The sequence below is a fragment of the Antennarius striatus genome, chromosome 10 (genome assembly GCF_040054535.1).
Source record: "Antennarius striatus isolate MH-2024 chromosome 10, ASM4005453v1, whole genome shotgun sequence".
Lineage (NCBI taxonomy): Eukaryota > Metazoa > Chordata > Actinopteri > Lophiiformes > Antennariidae > Antennarius > Antennarius striatus.
Genome location: NC_090785.1, coordinates 5,213,447 through 5,241,087, shown reverse-complemented (window position 1 = coordinate 5,241,087; position 27,641 = coordinate 5,213,447). Strand labels below are relative to the sequence as shown.

General features: G+C 39.2%; 1 protein-coding gene across 8 annotated transcripts in view; it reads right to left on the bottom strand.

Annotated features, from left to right (window-relative positions):
• atp8a1 (ATPase phospholipid transporting 8A1) overlaps window positions 1–27,641 on the bottom strand; it is an 88,827-nt gene that overhangs the window by 58,755 nt on the left and 2,431 nt on the right. For 3 of the 8 annotated variants that reach the window (XM_068324984.1, XM_068324979.1, XM_068324982.1), the window contains exons 2-9: window positions 15,095–15,209; window positions 10,511–10,610; window positions 7,970–8,068; window positions 4,641–4,686; window positions 4,425–4,465; window positions 2,156–2,229; window positions 758–827; window positions 498–625 (exon numbers count right to left, since the gene is read on the bottom strand). In XM_068324984.1, the coding sequence (XP_068181085.1) occupies window positions 498–625; window positions 758–827; window positions 2,156–2,229; window positions 4,425–4,465; window positions 4,641–4,686; window positions 7,970–8,068; window positions 10,511–10,610; window positions 15,095–15,209 (673 nt within the window). Of the gene's footprint in view, window positions 1–497; window positions 626–757; window positions 828–2,155; window positions 2,230–2,970; window positions 3,045–4,424; window positions 4,466–4,640; window positions 4,687–7,969; window positions 8,069–10,510; window positions 10,611–15,094; window positions 15,210–22,949; window positions 23,042–27,641 lie in introns of those variants that run through there. The other 5 variants (XM_068324980.1, XM_068324983.1, XM_068324985.1 and 2 more) reach the window with 3 other exon arrangements.

Below are 27,641 nucleotides of genomic sequence, written 5' to 3'. Positions count from 1 at the left end.
TCAATTATTTATACAAAACAGTTCAGCTAATAGTGTTGACCTTTACAGTCATCAACCTTATTAACATGGAAATATTAATGATAACCAATATTACAAAATGAATCGACTTTAGCAGAGCAGTCATCTGACTGAAACCAGGTAATGAATGTTCTGGAATGCATTGAATGTATTTTAAATTTGCATTTAAATGATAAAACAACTTTACCATGAATCCACAAAGGCTGGTATGTCAAATAAAATAATGTTAATTCTCGAATGCAATCTGAAAATATTCCAACTTTTTCTAGCTTGGTTCTTAATACATTACATTGATAACTGTATAAAAGCAAAGCCTTCAAACAAGTATGTTCAAATATCACTGAATCAGGTCCTTCATTTATTTAGCAGGGACCTTAAATCATCCCTATTTCCTTATAATGCACAAACATCGGCTTTACTCATGGCTGAAGAGCCACCGAGTCAATAAGAAAAGTGTGGAATGGTGAGATGCAACTCACCTGTGTCTATCAAGGCGGATGTTCCCGACAAACTCATACAGATGGCGGTTTGGACTCTCGCACTCCATCCGCCCAGAGAGACGCATCAGGTTATCAATGTCCTTTATGTCTGCAGTTAGTGGGAGACCCTGTTGATTTTGTCAAGGCAGCGTTAGAGTCGTATTAGTATTCCTCATCCATTTGTACGGCCAGCAAAAAAAAAGTTTCAGTTTTTTGGATGGTTATTTCTGTGAAAAAATTTTTTTGAAAAAGATAGTCACCTGTCTGATTTTGAGGTTTGTTTCTCCATCCAGATTAGATGTCTCAATGTAGCACATACCTTGTGGTTCACTGTTTTGGAACAGAACATTTACATATGACATTATCATAAACTGCTATTCAATTGGGCTTTTCCATATTATCTAATCTTAGTCTATTTTAATATCATAAATTGGTAAAAAATAAGACAATGTACATAACTAACAACTTGCAATATAAATATCAATTAAGTTTCCATTGCTTATTAAATACTAATTGTGACTTTAAAAGAATCTACAAAAAAATAATTACATACTGTAAAACTACCATAGATGAATGCAAACAAAGACAGCCCTCTGAAACATAAACCTACTTCATTTTACTGACTGGAATTTCCTAATTTAATGTATTGAAATACTGTTATATACAATGGCTGCTGCTACCCCAGAGTTTAATAATCTAAAGTTAATATACAGAGGGAAGAGAGTGGAGAGAAGAAACACTATACAAGGACGACAAGGAGAAGCAGACATGCCGAGCACAACAAACAGAGTAGACAGACGGGCCTCTGACAGACAGTTGAGCATGCTGGTGCTTATGGTGAGTCGGGTCCTCTGTTAGTTACTCTTAAAACAGAGTTATTTATTCATAACAAATGCTGGCCCAAACAGCAAAATGAAAAAGAAATATGGAAACTGAATCCCAACTGCAATAAGTGTATTTGCTATCAAATCTGAGCTTTATATCATGTAAGTCAGCTACAAAGGACAGAAAGAAAATCTAAACATATGGTGCAGTTTATAAAAAACCTAAATACTGTTCAACAGCTTGCTGTGCATGACTGAACCATAGTTCAAATAGAAAGCAGGATGTTACGGAAAGACAGGACAGTCATAATTCCGAGATGCATTACAGATTCTACGTAATATCTTAGAATGTGAATGCATGCAAAGTGCACAGATTTAATCAAACTGTTGCATTAAGGTTGCCATACAAGTCATGCAAGTGCAATAATACTGAAAATATGTTCACCCTCCCCCCAAAAAACTATCTTAAAGACAGAGTGGTTGCTCCTGGGCTGCGATGTTCAGATTTCTCCATCCACTCTGGTGGTGTTACACTCAAACACTAAGGAGTCTACTGTATTTGTTAAACTAAAGAACAAATACAGCATGATAAAATTACTATATTGTGGCTGCAAAACCTCAATATAGAGTAGATTTGGAAAAAACAAAAAAGAAACATGATTTGCCTGACTTTGGCATTTCAATATTTGTTTGTTGCCAGAATAATCACAGGCCCTTTCTTTTCTTACGTGAAGCAAACAAACAAAACAAACAAAATCTTTATTTTTTTTGTCAATGCATACAGCCCTATCTCTGCCACCGCTGTTCTGTTGGCAATGTCGCAGGTTTCCTGACCTGGAAGACAGTATGACGAGGTCAGCCGGCAGGTGATCCCCATTTGCAGCTCTGACTACTTCCCCAACAGTCACCTGATTTTACCAACCACACAGCAGCAGGGGGCGAGAGAGAGAGTGAGCGTGGCGGTTTTTCGGACGCGGGTCAGGAAAGGAGAGGATGAGTTTATAAAAAGGGGGATGGAAACAAAAACAAAGAGTAAAATAACATCAGGAGGAGAAAGACAACCGTGTCAGTATCAGGGAGATGAAAAGAGTAAAATGATCAGGCCTGTTTGAACACAGGGAGTGGTTGGTCATCTGTTCTCCTGTTCACAAAACCATTTAGCAAAACACGATGCGGTAAATACCAGAAAATCACTTGAACCTTACATTCATATCAAAGTTGAGACTAAAATTGTGGCAAGAGGATTCTATGTTTTTGGATACATTTTGTCATAAATTTGAACTTAAAATGTTGAAAGAGGGAAACGCAGCTCATTAAAGTCCCATTGTGTCAGGTCTAAATGGTTTTTTGAAAAGGTGATGGAGGTAGGTAGGCTTATGTTGACATGTTTTAACATCTCTAGTCCAAAATACATTACCACTGTCCCACATAAAGAAATGATGGTCGTCACAACACGATACACAGGTCAGATCCCTTTAATTCCTCTACAGGACTTTTAAAGTTACATTTTAGTCACATAAATGGGAAATAAACAAATATTTTGACAATAGATAAAGATATGGGCAACCATCACTTCTTTGGGGAGAGAGCAAAACGAAGGAGGGAAGGGAGGTGTTCCCACGGTCTGGCAGCAGGTTGGATTCCTATACCTGGATGATAAAATGACAGCATCCGCAGGAACGAAATCAGTGCCCTTTACTCTAAATATATCGCCCACCTCAACCTGTGAAAATAAAAGCATTAATGCTTCGCTCGGCCTTCAACACCACATGAAGGGGATATGCATTCTACATCAGCTGGGAAGAAAAAAGAAAAGACAAATATATAGATGAGGGCAGTCACACTGAAGGGAAGAGATAAACAGATACACTGAAGAAAGGACTGGAGTGTTCTTTCCATTACGGCTAGATAAATCATGAGAAACTGGTTAGGATGAAATGAACAAAGACCTTAGTTGAACTTTATTTTTAGTAGCTGATTCAAAAAATATTCTGATCAATGATAACTACACAGAAGCAGCAGTCAGATGTTGATTTATAATACATTTAAATGTAAGGAAATCTGTTTCTATAAAATGCAGGAAGGAGGAAGATGTAAAACGTATAAATACTTTAAAGCTAGACTTTTTAGAGTGGATTTTTTTGTGCGTGTTTGAAAAGGAAGGATGTTCACGTGCCAGAAAGGAGCACTTTTCTTTAATCCCTGCACAAAACAAGTCAATGTATGAGTTATATATATTATTATATATATAAAGGGTATAATCCTGAGCTAACACATTAATCTGATGTAGAACTATTCTTCTAAAAGCCTCGTTTATTCTGGTCACAAGAAGCTCCAAAATGTTACCCATCAGGATCTATTATGAACTGCCACATACTGCATATTGTATGTTTTGGTCATGAATGTGTGTTTTATAATTGAGTTCTTTCTGCACTATCTGACACACAGCACAATCTGTCTGCTGGACTTTGTGTTAATTCTGTATTCATGTCAACATTTTAGAATACCATTGCTGCAATTGCAAGAAATCAGCATAGGACACACCATTATATTTACATTGCATCTCATATTGCTAATCGAGTTCTTAGGCACTAATTAACAAAAACAATATCCAATAAGCCAATTCTTATTTCTTTTGTCTCTCATATTTCCTAAGAGCACAAAGGAATGATTCATTTTAGATTACGCCACGACAATGAATACACCATTTAATGGATGCGGCAACAATGCCGTTATCTAACAGATCTAACTCACTTTTGCACTGCCTGGTGTGTCTTTTTGTTATGTCTTTTTTGTCCCACAAACTCTGCTTTAAAGCAAAAAGTTTCAGTCACAGCAATGAAAGTTTTATGAGGGAAAAAAGGAAGCATCTGTGTCCTCCAGCTTTGCCTTCTAATGATTGTCTTCATGGAAATGCTAGATTAATTAGTGGCTGGATGCTACAGGGGTCAGGATGTGTACACATATGTTTAGATGTACGAGATTTCCAGTTGACAGAAGAGATTAGACATTAAAACTGGTAGAATGATAGATTTGTTTTCAGCTTTAAAGTAAAAAACTGAACTGAAAATCATGACTATTAATGAGCATTGTGGGTACATACCTTCTCCCAGTGCACAATCTCCCAGGCACCATTCCTCAATACTGTGGTGGGTAATGACAGAGATGGAGGAAGTCACAGTGAGACAGAAAGACGAAATTAATGAGACAACATTGATTTAGAACAGACGATTCAATTTTTTTCAGCAATATTACGATGCAGACATAAAAGAGGAATAACATCATCTAAAACACAGTGGAGAAATATGGGCTTCAATACCTTGACATTCCTTTTTGTTGACAACGCTATCAGCATTGTGACGTTTCTGTAAGAACAAAAAAGAATACATTATAAACAGTATTGTGCCTTCCAATGCAAACATCCAGTAAAAGTAACCAGTTCATCACAGGATCATCCTCTAATTTACATCAATTGAAAACCAAGAGTAAGATGAATTATAGACAATAAGAAAAACCGTCAGTCTGTCATGAGTGTTGAACTACAGTATGTGCAAATAAACAAATGAGAAGTATATCTATATTTATAAATACTATCTTGCTTTATGAGAGTCTCAGCTTATCCAGTTTTATAGGAGGAAATTGACACTGCATTGTAAGACTTACTCCAGAGAAAGAGTGAGACGAAAGAGATATCAAAGTCTGCAGTTACAACCTAAATGAGACATACACCTCTGATTTGCACTAGGTGAATATTCTCACCGGGCCTATGCAACGTTCCCAATGAACACACTCACATTACAGCGTATGTATGGGAATTGTTATTGGAAAAAGCACCTTAATAATAATGCTAATGCTTCACTCTGCCTATTTTTAACCTGATCATAGTGTGATCCCAAACAAGTATCTCAATATCTAGGTAATGGAGCAAATATGGCACAAAGTAGAAACTGTGCTCAGGTTCTTTTTGCTATTCAGATTTGATGAAACTGATTTCACAGAGGCACAAAGAGTGTTACAAACGTGCGTCTACATTTCAAAATGATAGCAATCTACAACAGATGGCCAAACTACAAACAGGAAGGCACACTGGATGTAACCCCCGGCAACCAATTATCCATCCTTACAGAACAATGAAGTCATCAGTGATGACTTCAGAAGCTGGAACTGCAAACACTACAACAAAGAGTCAGGCAGCTTTGTCACCTGTTGTACAATTGAAATGTCATCATCGGAAATAATCACAGATCACCGTTACACTTACGCTTACATGTCAAGTAGCCTGTATTTGAAAATTTGGTAGACCGCACTGCACATTTCATGAAAAATATTTTAAGGCTCACTGAAAAACTAGAGCAGGGTAAACTGGGTTGCATGAATACATACAGTAGCTGGTAAAAGAGAAGTGGCCACTTCCCTCGGCCACACTTCCTTTACTGACCTGCAGAATCAACCTAGAAACATGAGTTTTCAAACCAGCTCACTGATGATACAGCTGCTATTAACCATTGTTTAAAATCACATAATAACTCAATTCTGAAGCATGAAATAAACTGAATGTGCTAAACTAACCATAACCCTTCTTTTTTCATCCCTCTGATTTGCATTATGTCTCTGTCTTATCCTTTCATTCTTTTCCAGTTCGCCATGCTTTGCTCAAGTTCTTTTTTCAGGCATTAGTTGAATTAAATCCATTTCACCATCTCTGTAACAGGCTGTTTTGTGTCCCATGAAGGAACTGGTTGTGCCATACATGGCTTTTTCAGCTCAAATATATCCAGAAAAGTCTCACTAGAGAGATCTTTACAAAGCTCATTCATCATCTTCTGTGCAATGGCTGTCAGCCCATTTCATTTATCCTCACTGCCTTTGCAGCTTGTACAGAACCGACCCCGAACTATAAAACTTCCCTGCCTTTCACCTCTCTCATCCATTCTCTATGTGATTCCATTATTCACTCCATCTTGTGCTGATGGACACACATAAAAGGGCAAGGCACTGTATTAAGATGATGTATGTAATCACAGTGCAGTGGAGGGTGAGTAGTACAGGTTATGCATAAATATTCCATTCTCACGTCTCTATAGATTTCAACCATAGAGAAGAACATGAAAGCAGCAAAAGATGAAGGGTAGAGCATCTGCAATACAACCTTCATTAACCTGGTAGTGTGGCTGCAACATAAACTGGAGGAGGCAGCAGCAGTGAAGGTTTCATTGCACAAGGGTAATAACTGCAGTTTTCCAACTTAAGATTCATGAGACGTTAGCACTGAAAGTGAGAAAAAGTGGACCAGCACTGATTTAAAATATCCTGGCATTTATAACTCACTATTTTAGATTGAATACAAATCAGAACAAAGATTACGACTCTGCAGCAGCAGAGAGAGCAAGCAACAAGGTAAGATATGCGCTGCATTCTGTATCTATAGTGCATGATTTATGAAGTCAGGGGTCGATCTTGCCCTATCAGGTCAACTTGTGAAGCACAGTGCTGTATGGGGAACTGACATGTGCACGAGTGACCTTCAGCAATAAAGTCGGAGTCATCACCAATCCATGCCCATGTTTTTTACAACAGGCCGAGAGAGAAAATAAATGCTGTGCTGGTCGCTTTGGCACGAGTCAGAAGCTAACGGTATCTGTCCGCTGGGAGCTGCATAGCAGATCACATTGCAGGGTCACTGCAATACAGTAGAATGCAACAATCTCTCAAAGTAGTTCAAAGGGACTCAAGCTGATAACTTCAGAACACAGCCTTTCTGGGCAAATGAGAACTCATTCATTCAATAAAAAAAAAAAATGAATACAAAACACTGAATGCAATTTTTCATTAAATAACTCCATTCACACATCCGTTCAATTGTTGACTCGTTCAAAGGAGACAGCTGTTTGACTGACCTGTGTCTGATCCCTTTATCTTGTAATATCTGAATTTGCTCATACAAACATTCAGACCAACAAATCAGCATCAAGTGTTGGATACGTAACAAGGTGATGAACAGTCCCTGCTATGGTTCCACCAATAGTCTAGCACTATGAGCCTGCACCATGGGAGCTGAGCAAAGAAGAGCAGAAGGGTAATGATTAGCAAATATCAGAGCCCCAATCCAGTGCTGAATCCAGGACCATCCATGAATACACCAGGAAGATGGCCCCCTGGGGGAAACTGCCAAGAGATTGCCTCGGGCAGCAGAAGACAGAATGTGATGAGGCAGAAGAGGAAATGTCAAGGAAGAGTGAGCCACTTGATGGGATGTACCATCAGAAGATGGAAGAATTGGCCGGAATCAAGAAACCCTACCACTGGCTGGAAAAGGCTGGACTGAAGGGCAGCAAGGAAGCCCTGATTATTGCAGCAGGGGGGACAGGTCTTATGTGCCCAATCAGACCGCAAATGGTAATTATAGATTGAAATTTAATGATTACCGATTTACAAATAATTCAACTTAAGAACAACCTCTGGAAACAACATGTGTTCGTACGTTGAGGACTACCTGTACTGTACAGATACTGATTAGATACCAATTAGAATATCTTCTTGGCTTTTAAATACAAGTCAAAACAAACATCCTTTTATAGACAAGAGTAAATGTATAGAAAGACAAATAATTGACTTTAGATTATATATTATTTCAAATGTTTCTTTTACCAGATCCTCTATGATTTCCTTGACAGCGGCAACCACCAGGATAAAAAGCAGCGGTACCAGTGTGGTCCAGCGACCAGTGGGAGATACATCTGGGATTTGCTATAAAAAAAATAAAGGAGAGAACATAGAGTCAAATATTGTATAATAATTTTTTGTTTCCCGAAAATTTTATGGATACCAAATTTGCAATTTACTTTTAAAAAGACTGCAGTGGTTCTGATGTCCCATCAGTGGTACCTGAGACGGACTTGTGGTAAAACTCAAGAACAGAAACATTGCAGGAACAGGAGCAGCGAAAAAGGCAACGATGTGTTGTGAACAATGTGCTACGCAAGGCTAATTCTGTAAGAATAATTCTAATTTGACATGGCTTGGATGGATGGATGGATGTTAAAATATAAATAAGAATAATTATGTACTTTTCGTGATGTAAATAACAAAGACAGCTTTTTGACAGATTTGAATAGAGGTAATGGGCAAATTTGGATTTCTTATTATGTACAACGCACCCACTCGACCCATTACTATAGCAAATCTGCACCTCAAGGCCCACAAAATGAATCAAACCAATAAATCATGAAAGCACATTCCAAGGTGCTGATTCCACTACTCGCTCTCTAGTTTGTCTCACAAGCAAACAATTATTAATAGCTAACTCGTGGGGCCTGTGTACATTGCAACCAACTAAAATGTAGTGTGTCCGATGGAGGTGAAGTGCTCATGCTATTTAAATGTAAATCATGTGTACTGACTTCTTTCTTTTCTCAAGAACTTGCCTCAGGTCTATTCTTATTGTCATACAGTATATTATATTGTGGCATAAAATTGTTTAAAAAAATGACATTTTATTCCAATTACTGCTGGGACAATACATTGACCAAAACAGTTACTGACTGTCGGTTAACTACCTTTAACCTGCATTAAACACATTATTGTAAGCTAATTTGACCATTTGACAAACTTAAACAGTTAAAATCATGCATAATTTAACCAGAAAAGACCAAACAATTGTTGGTCACATCAAAAAGAAAATATTCGATCAGCCTTACAATCGACCTCTGAAACCTAACAGAGTTATGCCTGGCACAAGTAACATTTTAAGTTCTATAATTACGTTCCCCTTACCATTTAATGTTTGATTACCTATTTTAAGACTTTCAAACCTAACAAACACCAGCGTAATTAAAGCCAAACCTGGGCCACAAGAGACAGTCACTGCTAGACTGCTCAAAGGAAACTTCAATGAAATAGATCTCTCATCAGCCTCATCTGCATAGATGTTTTATTCAAGGTCGCAGCATCGACAAGGCAGGTAATGAAGATTCACACTGGCTGCTTTTCAAATTAGCTGTGTCAAGGTCACTGGCTACAGCTCTTTCCCATCTTCAAAGCACTCCTAACAAAGGCTGGTCTAACATCTTTCTGAGGTGTTTACACGATTCCTTCCCTAATTATTTTACATTTCTGCAAGGCTTTGAACACCTTAAGATCATGTGGTTTTTGACTCCTTTGAATCAAAAGCAATGAGCCACTGTTAGGGCTGTAAGCATTGTTAAACTTATTAATGCTGACCTTGAGTATACAGGAACACTTCATCAAGAGAGGAAAGTCTGTGTATTGCTTCTATTTATTGATCAAAACAGTGACAGTAATGCTGATCTGTGTTTGTGTTTGGCACTAATCAAAACCAGTACTTATCTTGATACTCCACCCACGAGAAACTTGTTTCTTTCACGTTTAATACTCCAGATTTCTCATCAATTCAAATTTTCTATTTTTGGATACAAAATCAGCTGCAAAATATGTGTAGGGAATATCCATTAAAGAAGGAAAAACCACAGAACTGCACAGGGATTCCAAAAAGAGACTTATTTAACAACAAGTAATAACAGTGTTGTTCAGATCAACCAATGATCAGTAACAACAACACAATTTGAATATATTTAGTCATCCTATTTCAATAACCTTCAAAATGGTATCAATTTTATTCTTGGAAGCCGGACGGAAACGATGACCGAACACATGCATGTGATGTACAGTATAGTGTGTTGAGCTTGCAGGGGGATTTAATTTCCTTTTAGAGCATGCAGACATCGCGTTACAAGTATCTTTCATAAACACTATATTATATAAAAGTACTGTGTGAGATAGAGTCCTTGTCTCTGTTGGGATCCTATAGAATAAACATATTAAATCATATGTTCTTTTTGGCACAACACACCTAACAACATTATATTTAATATTTGACCTTTTGTAAATACATGCATATTTTGAATGTGATACCAACAACATGTTTCAAACAAGTTGGGACAGGAGCAACGAGCAACTAGGAAAGTTGCGGAATCCTCAGAAACACCTTTTACACAGAATCCCAGCATTTTAAGGTTGAATGTTAAAGTGCAAAAATGATCTCTAGAAGTGTTGTCTAGAGACAACAGTACACCTATAAATCAGAAAAACAACAGTAGTGACTAACACTAGATTAGCATTGATACTTGTGCTTAACTCAGTCACAAGAAACACAGCAATGTCAAATCTTACCTGCAAGAGTGCAATGAAGAGAAAGAAAGCATTGGCTGCTCTTCTGAACTGTGAGTAGAGGAATCGGGGAAGGAAGGTGAGCACATTATATTTGGCTGTGCTGAAGGCCGCATCGAGCAGGATAACGAGTCAGGTTCAGGAAGCAGCAAGACAGAGAGAGAAGCAAATGGTTACAACTCAAAATCTGATTAGTAAATTCTGTTAACAGTCAAAATACGTCAACATATTTGACTGAAAATCATTGGTTCACCGTCTACATCAATAATCAAATGCATATGAAATAAGCACTGCCTTGACCCTGCTGCCACTCATTCAGGAATATTCTTGTCAGTTGTAGAGCAGGTGTTAGATGAATAGCAGAGACCAGGGGCTCAATGATCATAAAGGATAATATAAAGAATGAAGGGAGTTGGCAGATGTGGGCGAGGCTGCCTGCCTTTCGGTGGGTGATGGGTTGACTAAACAGCCTGAGAGTCAAACTTGCAGCAGCCTAATTTACAGCCACATTAACGGGCCGGCCCAAACAGTCATTTGAGATAATGTAAAGAATATGCCATGGTATGCCGAGCCAATGGCAATGCTCTGCTCACTCATGCACACACAAAAAGCCATCTCATATACACAAATAGAATATAAGACTGAATAGCCTCCCACTCATCTCAGGGGGGGCTAAGCATATGGAGCTCAACATTGGTGATGTCATCATTTTATTCCTGTTAGACTGACTCATATTTGACAAACATATGTTTGATGTTTTTAATCTGCAGCACAACCATGAGCAGAACAAAATGTCAAGAAATCAGGCAGGACTTGCAATAAATCAAAACAATAAAAAGAGAGCTTCATATTCATTGACGTGGAAGTAGCTCAGTCTGCATGGTCTTGAGCTGGGGACCAAAGGGTGGCCGGTTGCCAGTTCAAAGTCCATGTGGAACAAACAGTTTGGAGTTTGAACTGGCAGTGCAGAGGAACCAGTTCACCTCCTGGGCACTGCTGAGGTTCTGCTGAGCAAGGCACCATCCACTTACAATTTGCTCATTGGGGCGCACCGAGAAGGAGCTGCCCGCCGCTCTACATCTCACTCTGCAACTGTGTGTGTGTGTGTGTGTGTGTGTGTGTGTGTGTGTGTGTGTGTGTGTGTGTGTGTGTGTGTGTGTGTGTGTGTGTGTGTGTGTGTGTGTTTCAGGGCCTGTACACATCTTAGCTGGAACAGTGAACCTACTCATGCTGTGTGGGACAGAGTAAAACCAAGGCCTTGTTCTGACAGCAGTACAATGCCATACCATCCTCATAGAGCTTTGTCAGAACTAGAACTCAAGCACAAAACAACATTTCATACAGCCAAGTCTAGACTGAAGTGTAGACTGAAGTCAGTTTCAATGAAGAGGAAAGAAAATTTCAGTGTCTAGGTTATCTGCAGAAGTGTTCAAAAGAGCCAAACATTTGGAGTTGGTGATGTAATGAGTCATTTCAAAAAATTATATGCAACTTATTATTCATGCCCAGAGATTGAATTATAAAATTGAACCTGTGGATTTATATTTTTGTAATATTTTCTTTTCTGAGCTCTTATGGTTTGAATCGCCCTCTTTACTGAGGTTTCTCTCAGGTTAAGGAACTAACATAACAAATGACAGAATTTGGATAAATTCAGCTTTGCATTGTTAAATGAGAAAGATTTGCACTATGGCATAAATCTTACTGGGTGATGACCAACTCAGGTCATAAAACTCGAAACGCTACATGTTGCTTCCACTATCAGCAAGTCTTAATGACACAAATAGGGACAGACACACACACAGACCGACACACACACACACACACACACACAAAGGTTTATACGTGTCCAAATGCTCCACCTTGATCAGAATGAAAAATAAACAGAATAAGAGTGATTGCAGAATGATGCACGTGGTGAGATGATGCTATTCAGTTTCATGACTAATGATGCAATGTCTAATTTGTCCGATGTTGATCATAGAGACACAAAATGTCAGCTTACATAACAGACAATTCATACATCAACTCCTGTTTTCCACAGAACAAGTTTTCAACATCACAGGGAATAAAATTTACATTACAGCCAAATTTCCCAGCAGTCTTGTGTTTTTCAAGTAGCAATGCTGTAGAGGGAGAATGGGAATGAGTGAAAGCAACGTGAGGTCTTCCTGTCTGCTTCTAAGATTAGATGCATTCATCATCGATGCAGCTCATCTGTCTCCACAGGTCACTTCCAGATAGCATCCAAACCTCTTGATCATCCATGGATCTAAGCAAAACCACAATGTTGCTGCTTCAGTGCAAAAGACCTTTTACAAAATAAATAAATAAAGTCAATCATCTGCAGATTACCACCGCTGTATCCGCCGCAGCAGGTCACGGGGAGCCGGAGCCTATCCCAGTGGCATGGGGCGTGAGGCGGGGGACACTCCGGGCACGACGCCAGTGCACCGCGGAGCCACACACAAAGACGTACAACCATGCACACACACACTCATTCCTACGGGCAATTTGGAATGGCCAATCAACCTGAAGCGCATGCTTTTGGAGGTGGGAGGAAGCCGGAGAACCCGGAGAGAGCCCACGCAGACATGGTGAGAGCATGCGAACTCCGCACAACAAAAATAAATAAAAATAAATAAATAAAAAGACCATAAACACTCAAAAACGTACATACAATTCCCTTCATTTCTAATGAAAAAACGGTCAAAGATGGGTGTTACTAGGATTCAATTGAACATCAGCCATAAAATCTTTTGAATCTGACCAGATTGGAAGGCAGCTGCAGTTTAACAATATTTACATCAGTCACATTTAGGAAGACCATAACTATGATTAATTCTTGATAACGTCGTTGGCCACACTTTGCCAACAATCCTTTCATATTAACTGCATCCTCTGCAGGAGACCATTGTAAATAAAATTTCAGTAAGCACAGACCCCTCAGCACAATAAAGAGTACTTTTAAAAAGCTCATAAAATTTGTAGCCACTTAAAAAAAGCAACTTAAAATCCTTCTTACATAAATTCTGAATCATTCATTCATTCATTCATTCATCTTCCAACCCGCTTAATCCGCTAACGCAGGTCGCGGGTAAATTCTGAATCAATTTTTTTTAAAAACTCCTGACATTTTAAATAATAACAACGCAAACTTAACTTGAGAGAACAAGTAATGTTTAAAAAAACACCTAAAATAGTGGTTGAATCAGGTTTCATGTTTAAGTGGAATATTGACATAAAAAACATTACATATGAAATTTCTACAATTTATTATATTATACTTGCTGTCCAAAACAATAACCATAAAGACACTCGCCTTTGCATGCTGTTCTTATAAAGCTATGTCTGTGAAAGTACATGCATATCCCAACCTGCTCATGCATGAATGCTAATGGTAATATTCCTTGACAGAGGATGGCCTGACCCAACAAGCCTGACCTTTAACGCTAACTGCGCTCTTCAAAGAACAACTATAAAGAATTTGTATGGTAAATCTGGACTAAGGCACCTACGACAAACCAAATCTTCATGGTACTATACTTAAATGTAAGGAATAGTATTCAGGATATTCATGTTATAAATGACACATTACTATCTTTGCTTCTGCTGCCACTCCATGAGCAATTAATGCTTTGCACAGTTACAATAATTACCGTTAGAATTGTTCATTGATTAGTGTCATATTACTGATCATCGACCATATGAGTTGTTGAGTCTATTTTGCAAGCTAGCCAATAAACATACCCAGTCAAATACAGGTATTTTGCTCGCAATGACATTAGCAATCAAACAAGATAGGTTAGCCATGTTTTTGTACCTTAGCTATGCTGCATGGAACTGGCATTGATAATTGAAAGTAGCTGATAAAGCAATCTGCTAATTGCAAGCTAAATAATTCAACAGCCCACATGAATTAGCTGTAGATAAATTCTCAAGACAGTTTAATGTTACATTAGTTAACCAGTATGTTCACCTGGGCAAACAAGATAACATTACCCAACATTATCTGGTTAAAACTACAATATTTCAAATGATTTGCAGTAATGTTAGCTTTGGCTTAATGCACCTTCCACAGCTAATATTGGCAATTTTTGGATGTAATTTGGTATTGGAGAGGGAGAGGTAAGGCTCTGGGAAATGTAGAAAAAATATCACATTTGTTTGATTTAAAATTTTCACTGAATCCTTTAGAAACTACAAAAAAAAACTTTTAATGCACCTTTAAGTAACAGCTCCCGTTGCTATTTTCTTTATAATTGCAATTTGAATCTTATTCTTAAAAATACAATGACACTTCCTAAGGTTACTTCCATCGCTGCCCAGGTTGCTGTGTTTGTTTTTAGTCGTTACAAGGAGTAGCAGAAATTTGCATGAAATCCTTGCTAGGATAAAATTTGATTTTAAGAGATATAGAAGAAATTTTTTCACCTTCTGAGCAAGCCTACAAGGGATATTCTTCTGATGATATTCTCCTGATGATATAATATGGTTGTGGATTGCATTTCATATTTTATATTAGCCATACTGTAAAAACAATACTCATCAGATTCACCACACTGACAAAAATATACAACTGCTTACCTAACCCGATTGTTGCAAAACTTTGTGAACTGTGGCTGGTTGAGGTGTATTAGTCGGGCATCTTCCTGATCAGCTAAGGATGTCTTTTCCGAAGTGTCCTCCGTCTTTTCATAACCTGCAAAATGGGAAAAAGACATTCATTGAAATACACATAAGGTAAAATAAAATAAGAAAGGTGATTTGAAGTAAAAGGCCTTCAAAGGAGAGCTTGGAGTCTGTTAATATAAATTCCTTCTTTTCCAACTTGTAGAAAACACAGATGACACAGGTGCTTTAGAAGTATTCAATTTCAAAGTTTTCATTATTCTATCATCATTGGGGGGGGTTTATTTCCATTCCTGGAAAACACTATGGAGAAAATAACAAAACTTTCCATTGAAATCAATCAAACATGGAGTACATTTACACTAAATACAATAGACTAAAATAACTGCAGTCCACACAATGCATTAATGAGTAATATCTAATTTTCTGTACGGCACACAAATAATGATCTAATAGCAGTAAAACTTTTATTCTTGGAGGACAAATGGTGCTTAGGATACTGTAACCCTGGGCTTCCCATATGACAATGCTTCTCTTTTAACCACCTTCAAAATGAAATACAAAAATAGCCCTATTATATAATAATACAGGGAATCACCTGTAGTTGCTGACAGCCTGAGTCATGCAGAGTAACCTGCATCTATAAAGGAAACCAAGAACTCATATTCCACCATCTGTCTGCAGGTACATTCTGACAGAGCGAGGTAGTTCCCGTCAAGAGTGACATCCTGCAGGTAGGAGTAGATAAAATGTATTTGTTCCTGGATCAGCATTCACGATGCGATGACAGATAAGAATGGTATGAACATACTGTACACACTAGGGTTTTTACCCTGCATCTCACAATTGGCTAAAAAAATAAGTGTTTAATCCAAAAATTGACATCCAGTCACACTATATGTTTTAATTGTAAACCAAATGGATATTGGAATCTAAATGTTCAATGAAGAGAAGTCAGAATTTGTGCCTAAAGTTATTGACTGAAACCATGGATGGGCCACCATCATTTTCTCTCTTTGTATTCCTGATAGATGTTGCACTGCACTTCACCCACCAAGTGGGATGGGACTAAGTTAGCAAAATCAATACATCACATAACAACTGTACATTGGCTGCAGATATGCTTAAGTATGCATTTTTCTCTATTTTCAAAAAAATCAACACACATTTTCATTTCTTCAGAAAGAGGCATTTCTGTATTTTTAGCCCCTGAGACAAAGCCCAAAGCATCACATTTGAATTTTGGACAGCATGTGCTGTTTCTTTCCATGCAGGAGACAAGTGCTGTGTCATGAATAAAGGGATGTCTAGGGATGTTACAGGAATATCTCAAGCCTCCTACTGCTTACTGCAGTGTAGGAGAAACACACCAAAGAATCCCTCTGTTGAACAAAGCATTACAGAGCTGCATGGAAGGACTGGAGAGGATCCCAGTAAACAGAGACAAAACAGCACATGCACAATGTGCATTGAAAGTATCATGGTGCTTAATTAGTAATATATTTTTAATACATTTAAGATTAAATTAAGGAAAATCCCAGTACTGTCATCATATCATGGGGATGGAGTGACTTTAGACAGTTTCATACCTCAGTATAGCATCCACATTGTGAAAACACTGCCAAGCATTAGCTTAAATAATGGATCTCTACAGAGATATTTACTGTAGTATAAGATGGTGATATTTTAAGGTGATATTTTCACTCTCAGTTTAGTGGGTAGCCTTACAGCAATATTGTCTTGTGTTCAAATCCACCTGAGGACATTTCTGCATGGAATCCTCATGTTATTCAAGTGTCAGCATGGGTTCCCTCCAATTTCTGGATGGCTATAAATTGCCTGTAGGTGTGAATATTATGTTACTAGTTGTTGTCTTTCAATGTGTTGGCCCAATGTCAACTAGGATAAGCTAAAACCCAACCTACAAACCTAGCCAGGATAAGCAGTTATAGAAAATCCGTGAATGTTCAGTCTATGTCATCATGTTGGTGAGATGAAATAACAGGGGTTCATATTTCCCTATTTTCTTCTTCTAATTGAAAACCTCACCTTAGTGAACCCCCTCTTCTTTTCAGTACTGCACAGGGATCACTCTATTAAAACCTTAAATCAGCAGAATCGCTTGACGTTCAAGTTGCAAGCATGTGATCCAGCGGGTGCTGGGTGGCCTTTCCCTAGCATGAAGCAGTGGTGTCATGAGGTCAGGAGAGGTGCTGCATAGTTTCCATAACTATAGATAAACACTGGAATTTAAAAATGGAAAGAAGAGCTGTTCTGAAGAAGAGGACGAGTGACGGAAGCTGGCTATGGCAACATCAACCTAACGCAAGGTCTTGAGATACTGTAACCAGACTCCCTGCACTAAACATCCACCAACTGCAACCCCAACCCTCACCACACCCCCCTCCATGTCATGTCAAATTCAGAGGAAACAAAAGAAGCTTGACACAGTTTTCAAAGTCACACTTGTAACTTTCTCTGCTTTTATTCTCATCCTCTCTTCCTCACTCATGTTACACAAACCTCTTCTTCTTAAATTGCAGCTCCTGTTATTTTAATGATCCACTTGGCTTAGCGCAGAGGATTACAGTGGAGTGTCTGCCATACCGTCCTGCGTCCTACCATCATATCCTGATAGTTTCTCTACTAAGCTTGTGCCCTTGGGCTAAAAATAACTGACACCCAGTAGGTATTTAGTCACCGGGGGGAAACATGGGTTGGCTGTTCCAGTCCTGTCATGCAAGACATCAGATCACCATAGGTGATTTGTTGGATTAACATGGTGGCAAAAGGGTGAGCGGCTCCAGTGAGCAAAAGTGTATTTAAGAATGACACCCTACCATGTTCCCTGTGATTATCATATGAATGGACAACTACAACCAAATGCCAAGAAGTCAACTGGCCACAAAAGAGGAAAATGATTTCCCTTGGTGCTTCCTGGTGGCCTGTGGGCATCAGCCCTTGGTGCATACTCTTGACCTGGGGGGTCATGACCACTGCCATGAAATGCAGAGTCAGAAATGCAGTCAGGGGTCTTTGCTGCATGTCATTTCCCCTCTCTCTTTATTTCCCATCTAATATTTACTGCACACTCTCTGATAAAGACATTCAACTGAACAAAAAAAAATAACTAAAAGATCATGTGTGAAAATTTCTATCTTAGATTCAAGAGATATTATTTTACAGCTAATAATCTATATAGTAATAACTGTGTATATTAATCCATTTCTTATGAATTTATGTGATAATGTCCATTTTTTGTTACATTAAGGCCACGGAAAATCTTTTCAAGGTTTTTTCTTTTTAAATATTGTAGTCATGTCATCCAAGATGTCTCGGGTGATCAAAGAATTAGCGTCAACAATGATAGGACTGACATGAATGACTAATGCAGCGTAAGGGAAAAAGCAGGCCAAGGGAGTTGGCTGAGCAGCCGTGATTGATGTTGTGTCTCTTTCTTATGAATGAGTCCTCAGAACAGGGCCCTGTGTGCTGCGGTAGCCAGGTGCTGCAATGCACCAGTTGCTGCCAACACAGTTACAGCCCAGGAGCGTCACTCTGTCTACCAGCTTTGACACAATATGTGCATACACGGATTCAGACAGAAATAAAGACAGGCTGTCATCCTGGTTTTCTTTTTGTGACAAAATAAAGTGAATTTAATCAGCTCCACTTAGCTACAGTATGCATTTGATGTCTATTTAAAAGTGGTGGAAATGAACATCTGTAGACAAGTATATCTTAATAATTAAGTCTTACAAGTTAGTGAAGAATTGTCAAGTCTTCAAAAACCCCTGATGCCCAGGCTTTTGAAACAGGAGCTATTCTTGTGAACCTCATCCAATTAAAGGCTGCTAAACGTTAACTGGTCTAGTCCTCTGGCTCATCACTATTTTAGCTCAATAAGATTCTGACAGTAAGTGCAAATGTAGCTGCAAGCGGGCACAAGTCAGGGTCTTATTGTGCCGGTCCCAAGCCCGGATAAATACAGAGGGTTGTTTCAGGAAGGGCATCCGACATAAAACAAGAAGGTGGAGGATTTTAAGTACTTAGGGTCAATAGTCCGGAGCAATGGAGAGTGTGGAAAAGAGGTGAAGAAACATGTACAGGCAGGATAGAATCAGTGGAGAAAAGTGTCAGGTGTGATGTGTGATAGAAGAGCCTCAGATTAAATGAAAGCAAAGGTGTACAAAACTGTGGTAAGAACAGTGTCACTTAGGAAAAAACAGCAGACAGAGCCGGAAGTAGCAGAGATGAAGAAGCTGAGGTTCTCTTTGGGAGTGACCAGGATGGATAGGATCAGGAACGAGTGCTGTATTTTCCGCACTATAAGACGCACCTAAAAGCCTAAAATTTTCTCATAAACCAGTAGTGCGCCTTATAATCCGGTGTGTCTTATATATGGATTAATATTCATATTAATATTGGTTAAAAACATGATCGCTGAAAAAAAGCCGGAAGTCTGGCCGCCAGTCATGCCGCACTCCGCCACCAGAGGAGCACCTTCACAAGGCACTCGGGCCCACGCCCCCTAACAACAGTAGTCAAGGGGCGTCACCGAAGTACCGGCTCTGACTGAGCTGCTCTCAGACGGTAGAGCAGACTGTAGGAGCACCGGTGATTACATAGCAAAACATAAGGAACCTTCAACAATTCTATTAATAAAGTTTGACTGACTGACTGATCTCAGTATCTCCTAACTATTTGGCATTGGAAATAACCCAATTTAAACTTAATTGGTCTTAAAAATGCCATTGTGCTGGAATCTAGTGACGGTCCATTCTATTAGTCTGTGGAAACGCTGGGAGAAACTGGCATAAAGGTGAATGAAAGACCCTCAAAGCTGATCTTCCAGCCTTTCCTGAAATTTCAAGAGCAGTCACTGTGTAGTGACTTCCAAACCAATAAGTCGCTGAGAGGCTGACGACGGGGCCTTCCTTTGTCAGACGCGCTTCCAGGCAAAAATCACCACGATACATAAAAATACTTTTAATCCTTTATTAACAAAAAAAGAATAATCAACTCATAAAAACTGTTCACAAACTCATATAAGTGACTCACAAAGTCGTATCAATAAAAAACGTTGCGTGATGTGTTGCGTGTTTTGCGTGTTGCGGCGGTCACCCTCTCTCTCTCATCCACAAAGGTGAGAAGATACCCTATTTAACCTATATTGACGTTCACGCCCACATCCATTTCACCCACTTATTCCTTCAATGAGATCACAAAAAACAACATCACAAACAACAACGAATACAACATTCAAACCATCATCATATCGTCTAATAATACAAAATACTTGTAAATTCATTCATGGCTCCTACACACTGCTAGACAAAGGTGTCTACTGTACTGCAATTGATTTACAAATGTAGTTCATATCTCTTGGGGGGCGGCGGAGGGGCGCATTCAGGCTTGTGTATTCTGTCTGCAGCGACGTGCTGTAAGATTCATGGCGGTGAGACACCGAAGTTAAAGTCAGTTCTAGGAGTAAAACAGCGTCATATTTGCCAGTAAATTAGCAGCCTGACATTAAAAACTAGTTAAAAATTGTTTAGGACACACAGCAGCAAATAGCTGCACCTCACCTCCGACTGGACTACCGATCGATCGAAACAATATTTAATTAATAAATGAAGACGAACATCGGAGCTTAAATATCTGCTTCGAACTTCAGATCAGGAAATAATCCGCTCTGTTCGCACTGACTGCACTCGTAATGAATTTAACCAGTTTTTAATGTCAGGTTTTTTAATATGCGTGTTGACTTCTTTCTAAGATGGCAAAGTGATCAAGTGATCAGGTTTCCTTGATGAGACTCAGAATGGCTTATTGACATAACAATAGGGGCCATTCAAAGGTAGCCAGGATGTCATGAATGCAATCATGACTGCCTGAGCAGCACGGCTCTATCAAGTGGACGGATTGCGCAACTACAGCAGTTTATCAAATCAATTTTATTCATTTTTTATTGTGTGCACCTTATAATCTGGTGCGCCTTATATATGAAATAAATTATAAAACAAACAAATTATTGAGGGTGCGCCTTATAGTCCAGTGCGCCTTATAGTGCGGAAAATACTGTACATCAGAGGGACAGCACATGTTGAAGGTCTTGGAGATAAAGTTAGAGGGGCCAGACTAAGATGGTTTGGACATGTCCAGAGGAGAGATAGTGAATGTATTGGAAGAGCGATGCTGAGCTTTGAACTGCCAGGCAGGAGGCCTAGAGGAAGACCAAAGAGGAGGTTTATGGACGTAGTGACAGAGGACATGAAGGTAGTTGGTGTGAGAGAAGAGGATGCAGAAGACAGGGTTAGATGGAGGCAGCTGATTCGCTGTGGCGGTCCCTGAAGGGAAAAGCCAAAAGGAGAAGAAGAAGATTCTGACAGTAACAACTCATCACCTCCATCAATTGTTGTAAAGCTGAGCTCTTATAGCAAAAGACACCAAACTAACAGCAATTAACCGGGTTGATTTTCTTGTGAAGCTTAGTTTACCCAAATTAAGTAGTCATGCTACATTTCAAGAGGTTGGGGTCAAGAGTTGCTTGAGGCTCCATCATTAAGCCTTTCCCTTACACAGCATATCCATTCTCATACTCCCCCATATCCATCTTGTTTGATTTGTTCCTACTACACCGTATGGATAATGTGCTCTTTCATTACCACAGATGCCCCAGTGGGAACTACTCTTAATATTCCCTTATGGACACCGTGCATTTCTTCACCACTAATTTCATTAACTGCTGGTATGCCGCAGCTTAACTACCCAGAGGTCAATAAAAAGAGCAAGAATGGAAAACCGGGATGACAGTCACTGCTAACATGAATGTTAATCTGTGTTTTATTTCAACATTAGTCCATACTTGTTGGTTGTATCAAACAATATGCATGGAAAGATACGCTACTGTAACAAAGGGCCAAAAGATAAATAAAGCTCTGAAGGAGTAAAAAACAGGAGCATACAGATCTCAAAGGTAACCTCTGGTGGAAGGATCAATGCTGTCAAGTGTCGTAAATGACTGGATGAAAGCAAGATATCAGGATTATTGCTTATGTCAACCAACAGATAGTCGAGTGACACAAAAGCCATGAGGCAGCAAATATTTTGGAGAGAAAAAACCTGGTCCAGCATAACTTGTAACAGGCAAAAGTATGCCATCCCCCAGATTATAATTTCTGCGATAACTACGTATATAGAAAAACTCATTCTCAGAACTAATCCTGCATCTACACATGACAGACTAGTCTTCAACGACTGCTGAAAATTGTGGCTGAAATATAAATAATTTAAACAGATAATATACAGCTTTTGAATGTAACTTACTGGAATTATGGATACATTTACACAATATGATGTTTGTAGATAAATACACTTAAGGCCATATTCTCTGCAAATTTGGGAAAAACTTGGTTGCAAATTACCTCCGGACACACAAGCGGTTGGAGTGGAAAATTACTGCTATAATGAGAAGATTAAATATTTAAACATCTGATCATAATATCATTAACAATGATGACCTGACACTCAAGCACATGACCAGCACCAGTCACGATTAAATATTAAAGAACACAAACAGCTAGTCAAAGGACGCTGATCAATGTCAGCTTCAAATGTACTTCTTTTAACACAGTTAGTCATGGTTTTCCTTCTGTTGAAAGTAGTAACAACACTCATACTTCTAAATCTTTTAAAAAAGATGATCAATGTTGAGATATTTCTAGCAAACGTATCTTTTCCGCATCTCAAACAAAGCTCTTATCTCAGTGCTGACTGCATTTTACAACCCCTTTTTGTTAGCACCTACTAAGATTAGCGTCACTTGGCGATGATTCAGTTGGCTCCATGACTAAGCTTTAGGTATCTTCAGAGATTTCCGTGAGTTGATTGCATGGGGTATCATATCCATTTTCTGGCAAACACAATGTAAAAAAGGCTTTCCATAAATGAGTCCAGGCAGGATCTGGTCTTACAGCTGAGACACTGAACAAGCACTAATGAGCTTCAGAGGGTTGTAGGCTGGTCAATAAAGAGTAGATGAGGAGACACGTGACCTGTCCACAACTAAGCTCCCACACGAATCATTCAATAATACCACAGTGGGAGGGGCAGACAGCTTTAGGCAACTGACTGCAGCCAAACAACAGTCAAGAACCCTTGTGAAGACGACTGCAATGCAAATCGACTTCAGAAGAAATGTTGAACACACACAGACCACAACATAAATGCCTTAAAAAATAACACTGAAATGTGAGGTGTAATATAGAGTTCAAACTTGACAGGTTATTGTCTTTGTTTACCCTAACTGAGGTGAGGCAATCCACCAAAATTGTTATAGTCCTAAACCCCAGCCTTCAGGATTCCTAATCTCCCAACACCTCATAGCAAAGAAACATATGCAAGAGATTGTCCAGATAAATATGCCAATGGAGAGAGAAGCCACATTCTATCCCTGGCAATCAAATCTCAGAGATTATGAAAAAAAAAAAAAAACCTCTGTACCCGACTATTTTTGTATGGGCTTTCGGGGAGGCAGGGGTCAAAGGAGATATAGACACTGCCTCTATCTAAGCAAAAATAGTATGTGTAAGTCGCTTATCAGATCGCAATACTGTAACCAGCACTTGCAATAACAACAAGGCAACTGCAGAATTAATCCCCCTCCATTCGGCTCTGTCTGGCTTCCCATAGGCTCACGTAGACTACAGCGGTGCCAACAGTCGAGGAACAACATAGGCAGCTGGAGCCTGTTGTGACATCACAGAGCTTCCCTTGGTTTGGCCCAGCTTGGCTTGGCTTAGCGAGTGATCTGCATGGACAGAAATCTTTCCACTGTTTGTAATTTTATGAATGGCTTTGGAAAGGCTTTTTGCATTGCATTCAAAGGTCGAAGGGAACCACTAGGGCCGAGTTTCAAGGTATGACTGTATCACGGTATATGGTATTCAATCTAGCCTATCCCAGCTGGCTACGGGCAACAGTCGCTGTACACCTCAGATGAAAAGCCCTTTTCCTAGAGGAAAATGCCAGCCATCATCTTAAGGAATTATTGTAGCCCACAAAGCTGAACAGTATCACATCTTAAGTTATCGTTTTTGCGGCAACCTGGTTTCTTGTCTCTGCAGTGGTAACATCAAAACTTGTAAAACCGGTTGAGGTGACAAGAGATAGTCTGTGGCTGTTTTCTCCCAGTGTTCAAACACAATTTAAATAATCGAGGTGCTCTATGACATGTATGTTTAACATTCAAAACATTAAAACTTTGATAAATTGTAGTTCCCATTACGCCTGTGACACTAGCTCTCATGACATCTGAAATAAGAAATAAGTCACTTTACATACAGTAATATTACAGCATATTAAAAATATGATTACTTAGCGTACTTTTACTGCAGAGCTAATTCAGTATTTTCCAAGGGGTGTCTCATTGTCAGGCTTTCTGCCAATGGCTGAGACAGAGGGAGATGCATTCAAAGTGGTTTAATTCCATTAGTGTCATCATAGTTACTGACAAGCCTACATTGGTATTGAATGATGCATCTTGAATAGAAAATATAAATAACTAACGTTATTAACAAACACAAATAATCAATATTTAGGTTCACAGGTCGACTTGGAAATGGGGTCAACATCCTAATCAGGACAGCCATATTAAGTCAACCATATGGTCTCTAAAAATAGTTGCAATATCCAAATGGCTGAGCAATGACAATTAATCCATCCCAGCAATGCTCGCTGACCTGATGTGATGCTGTAGCAATATGCTAAACAGGCTGAATTCGCACCTCCATCATGCGCTGCTACAAAGCAGCACAAGCACATTACACACATGAACACTTTATCTACCTCTACACATTAAGTGATGTTGTGGATGTCAACCTTAATTATTATTCAGGCCTCAAAAGCATTCATGTGATTAGAAAATTTAAGAATGAAAAGCTCAGTTACACTACTGGTTTAATTACAAGAGACATTCATAAGCATCGTCAAAAACGTGCTGTTTTGTTATAACAACTCTGTAAAGAATATATTGTACAGTATACATATTAGGAATGGATCTGTATTTTTTTTAATAAATCAGAACTATGTAGTACATGCAACTCTATAGGAATGTTTTCCCTTGTTTTTACCTGCACCCAGTTATCATGAAATGCTGTTGCCAGAAGGTGGTAGCAATACACCTACAAGGTGTTGAAATGTACTACATTACAAAAAGACCAACACCTCATTACAACATGCTACAAACATCAAGAAATCTGCTGTGGATTCCAACAAAAAGGTGTAGCACCAACAATCAACATGTTAAACTATTTTTTATGAACCTTCAAAAATATAAGCACAAGATGGTCCATCTACAGTTCACCAATCAATGGTTACAGTAATTTTGTTTTCAGACAAAGCAAGTTTGAAGTGTTTTTGTTTGAAATTGCCTATCCCTGTATAGTAAGTTAATATGTCAGAACCAAAAGTCTCAAAAGACAGTGACCTCTGCAAAGACATTTTAAAGACAGTAATTACAGTTGTTTCCACGATGCGCTCGCAACATGTCCGGAACATCTTCCCCGCTCATGCCCTTAAGTCCACTGGCATAGGCTCCAGCAAACCCATGACCCACGTGAGCGGAAAAGAGCCATGGAAAATGATTACAGCTGTGTAATGTAAAGTCTTTAAAGGGTGTTTTTAGTAGAAAGAGTCATGTATACAAGACCGACCAGGTCAAAAGTTCAGTCAGGAATGATGTCATAGAATTCTAATGATCTTATGATGGGGTAAAGGGCAGCAAGACATCAATCCTCCCCAACTACCAACTGTGTCACTTCCTTGGAGTTCCTGCTGACAGCTATCTGTCTGACCCAGTAATTCCACTATGACACAATCATTTTGACTGTTTCCAACTGTAACACATGTGTGAGTTCATGTTCTTGATGCATTTGTGTGTCAAATTAACAAGCACAAACAAGCCAGAAGCAAGACTTTCACTCCCCAATGACTAATTTTCTTAAGGTCACCGAGATGCCTAAAGTTCTAACTCATCAGTTTGAGGATATTTCTCCTCGTATGCCAATAGGAGGCCAGGTAGGAGCAAACTTTAAAACTGGTTCTTCATGTCAGTGTGGACATGAGCAATTTCACAACTCCCAGTCCTAAAAATCATCAACTTTGCTTTGCAAGCAGAAGGGAATCATTGAAAAGGAGAAATTGAATGGGTATCTGGAGAAACCCAAATTAGAAGAGCTTGCAGGTTAGTGATGGAGACAGCACATTAAGCGCAAATTACAGTAGTGGTAATGTCCCATCTCAGCACATACAATACCAAAGGGAATGGATATGAAACACCAGAAGTGTCAGGGGGAGTTAGTTCCACGTTAGGTTTTGTGCCACATTGTTACCAGTCGGTCATCCCACAGGCATATGTGCAACTCTCATCCCCACCAAAAAAAGAGTACGTCTATCCCACTTTCAGTCTGCCTCCTCCAGTTATAACCACTTTTCACACAGACTGAGGCTTACCTGATGTTACTGAAATGCTACAAGGGAAAATCCTGAATAATTTACACATAAAATACCCCTGAGCCATCTAGTAAGATAGAGATGGAAGGAGAAGCAAATTGTTAATGTCAAGTCACAAATATTCTGCGAGTAATCAGATACTTAAGAGGACCTATCAGGATTCGAAAGACAGTATTCGGTCTTATGACAGAATTAACCTCACAAGGCAGGCCTAAAAGAATGTGTATCAATTTTATGAGGGGATTTTGTCTGTCTTCAGTGCAGAGGAATAGATGCTTTCCCCCCTGTCTTGCTTTCACTTGCACAGCTACCATCAATCAGGTGTCCCATCTAGACAGTGGGACCAGGTATTACCTGACCTACTCTCTTACAAATTAGTACTAAACCCATCACAGTACCTGGCTGTTAAAATAAGCTCACCACTTGTACCCTCAGCATCCTAGATGGGGTTATTTTGGATTACACATGTAGGCAGTGACTGACAGCAGCATCAGATGTTTCCACAGCTCGGCAGGAAAGAGTGACAAGGAACGGGGCGGCACGTGGTCCACAAGACTGTGGAGTGTGTGACATGGGAAGCTGATGGACAGGCGACCGATGGATTAGGTGGTAAGCCTGGCAGAAGGCTGCCCTTTCTAGATGGAGGCCTGCCTGATGCACTGTGGTGATTAAAAAAATAAGGGCTGAAATGAAGGGAGGATGGAGTGCTTAGGCACTCATAAAAGCAGCAAAAAGAAATGCTGCAGAACAGATGCAGAGTTAACTAGATCTGGAGCCATGAGCCTGGAAATCTTGACAAAGAAGCATGTGCCACCAACCTAGCCTGACCTCTTGATTCAATCTACCTGATGGTAGAAAAATCAGATCTGACCTATATAAGACCCGAAAGGATGCTCACAAGTGAAACATGGTATTGATTTCAGTAAAGTAGGGGAATGATGTGCACATTCATTGCATAGAGATGAAAAACTGCAAATCATTGCTCTTC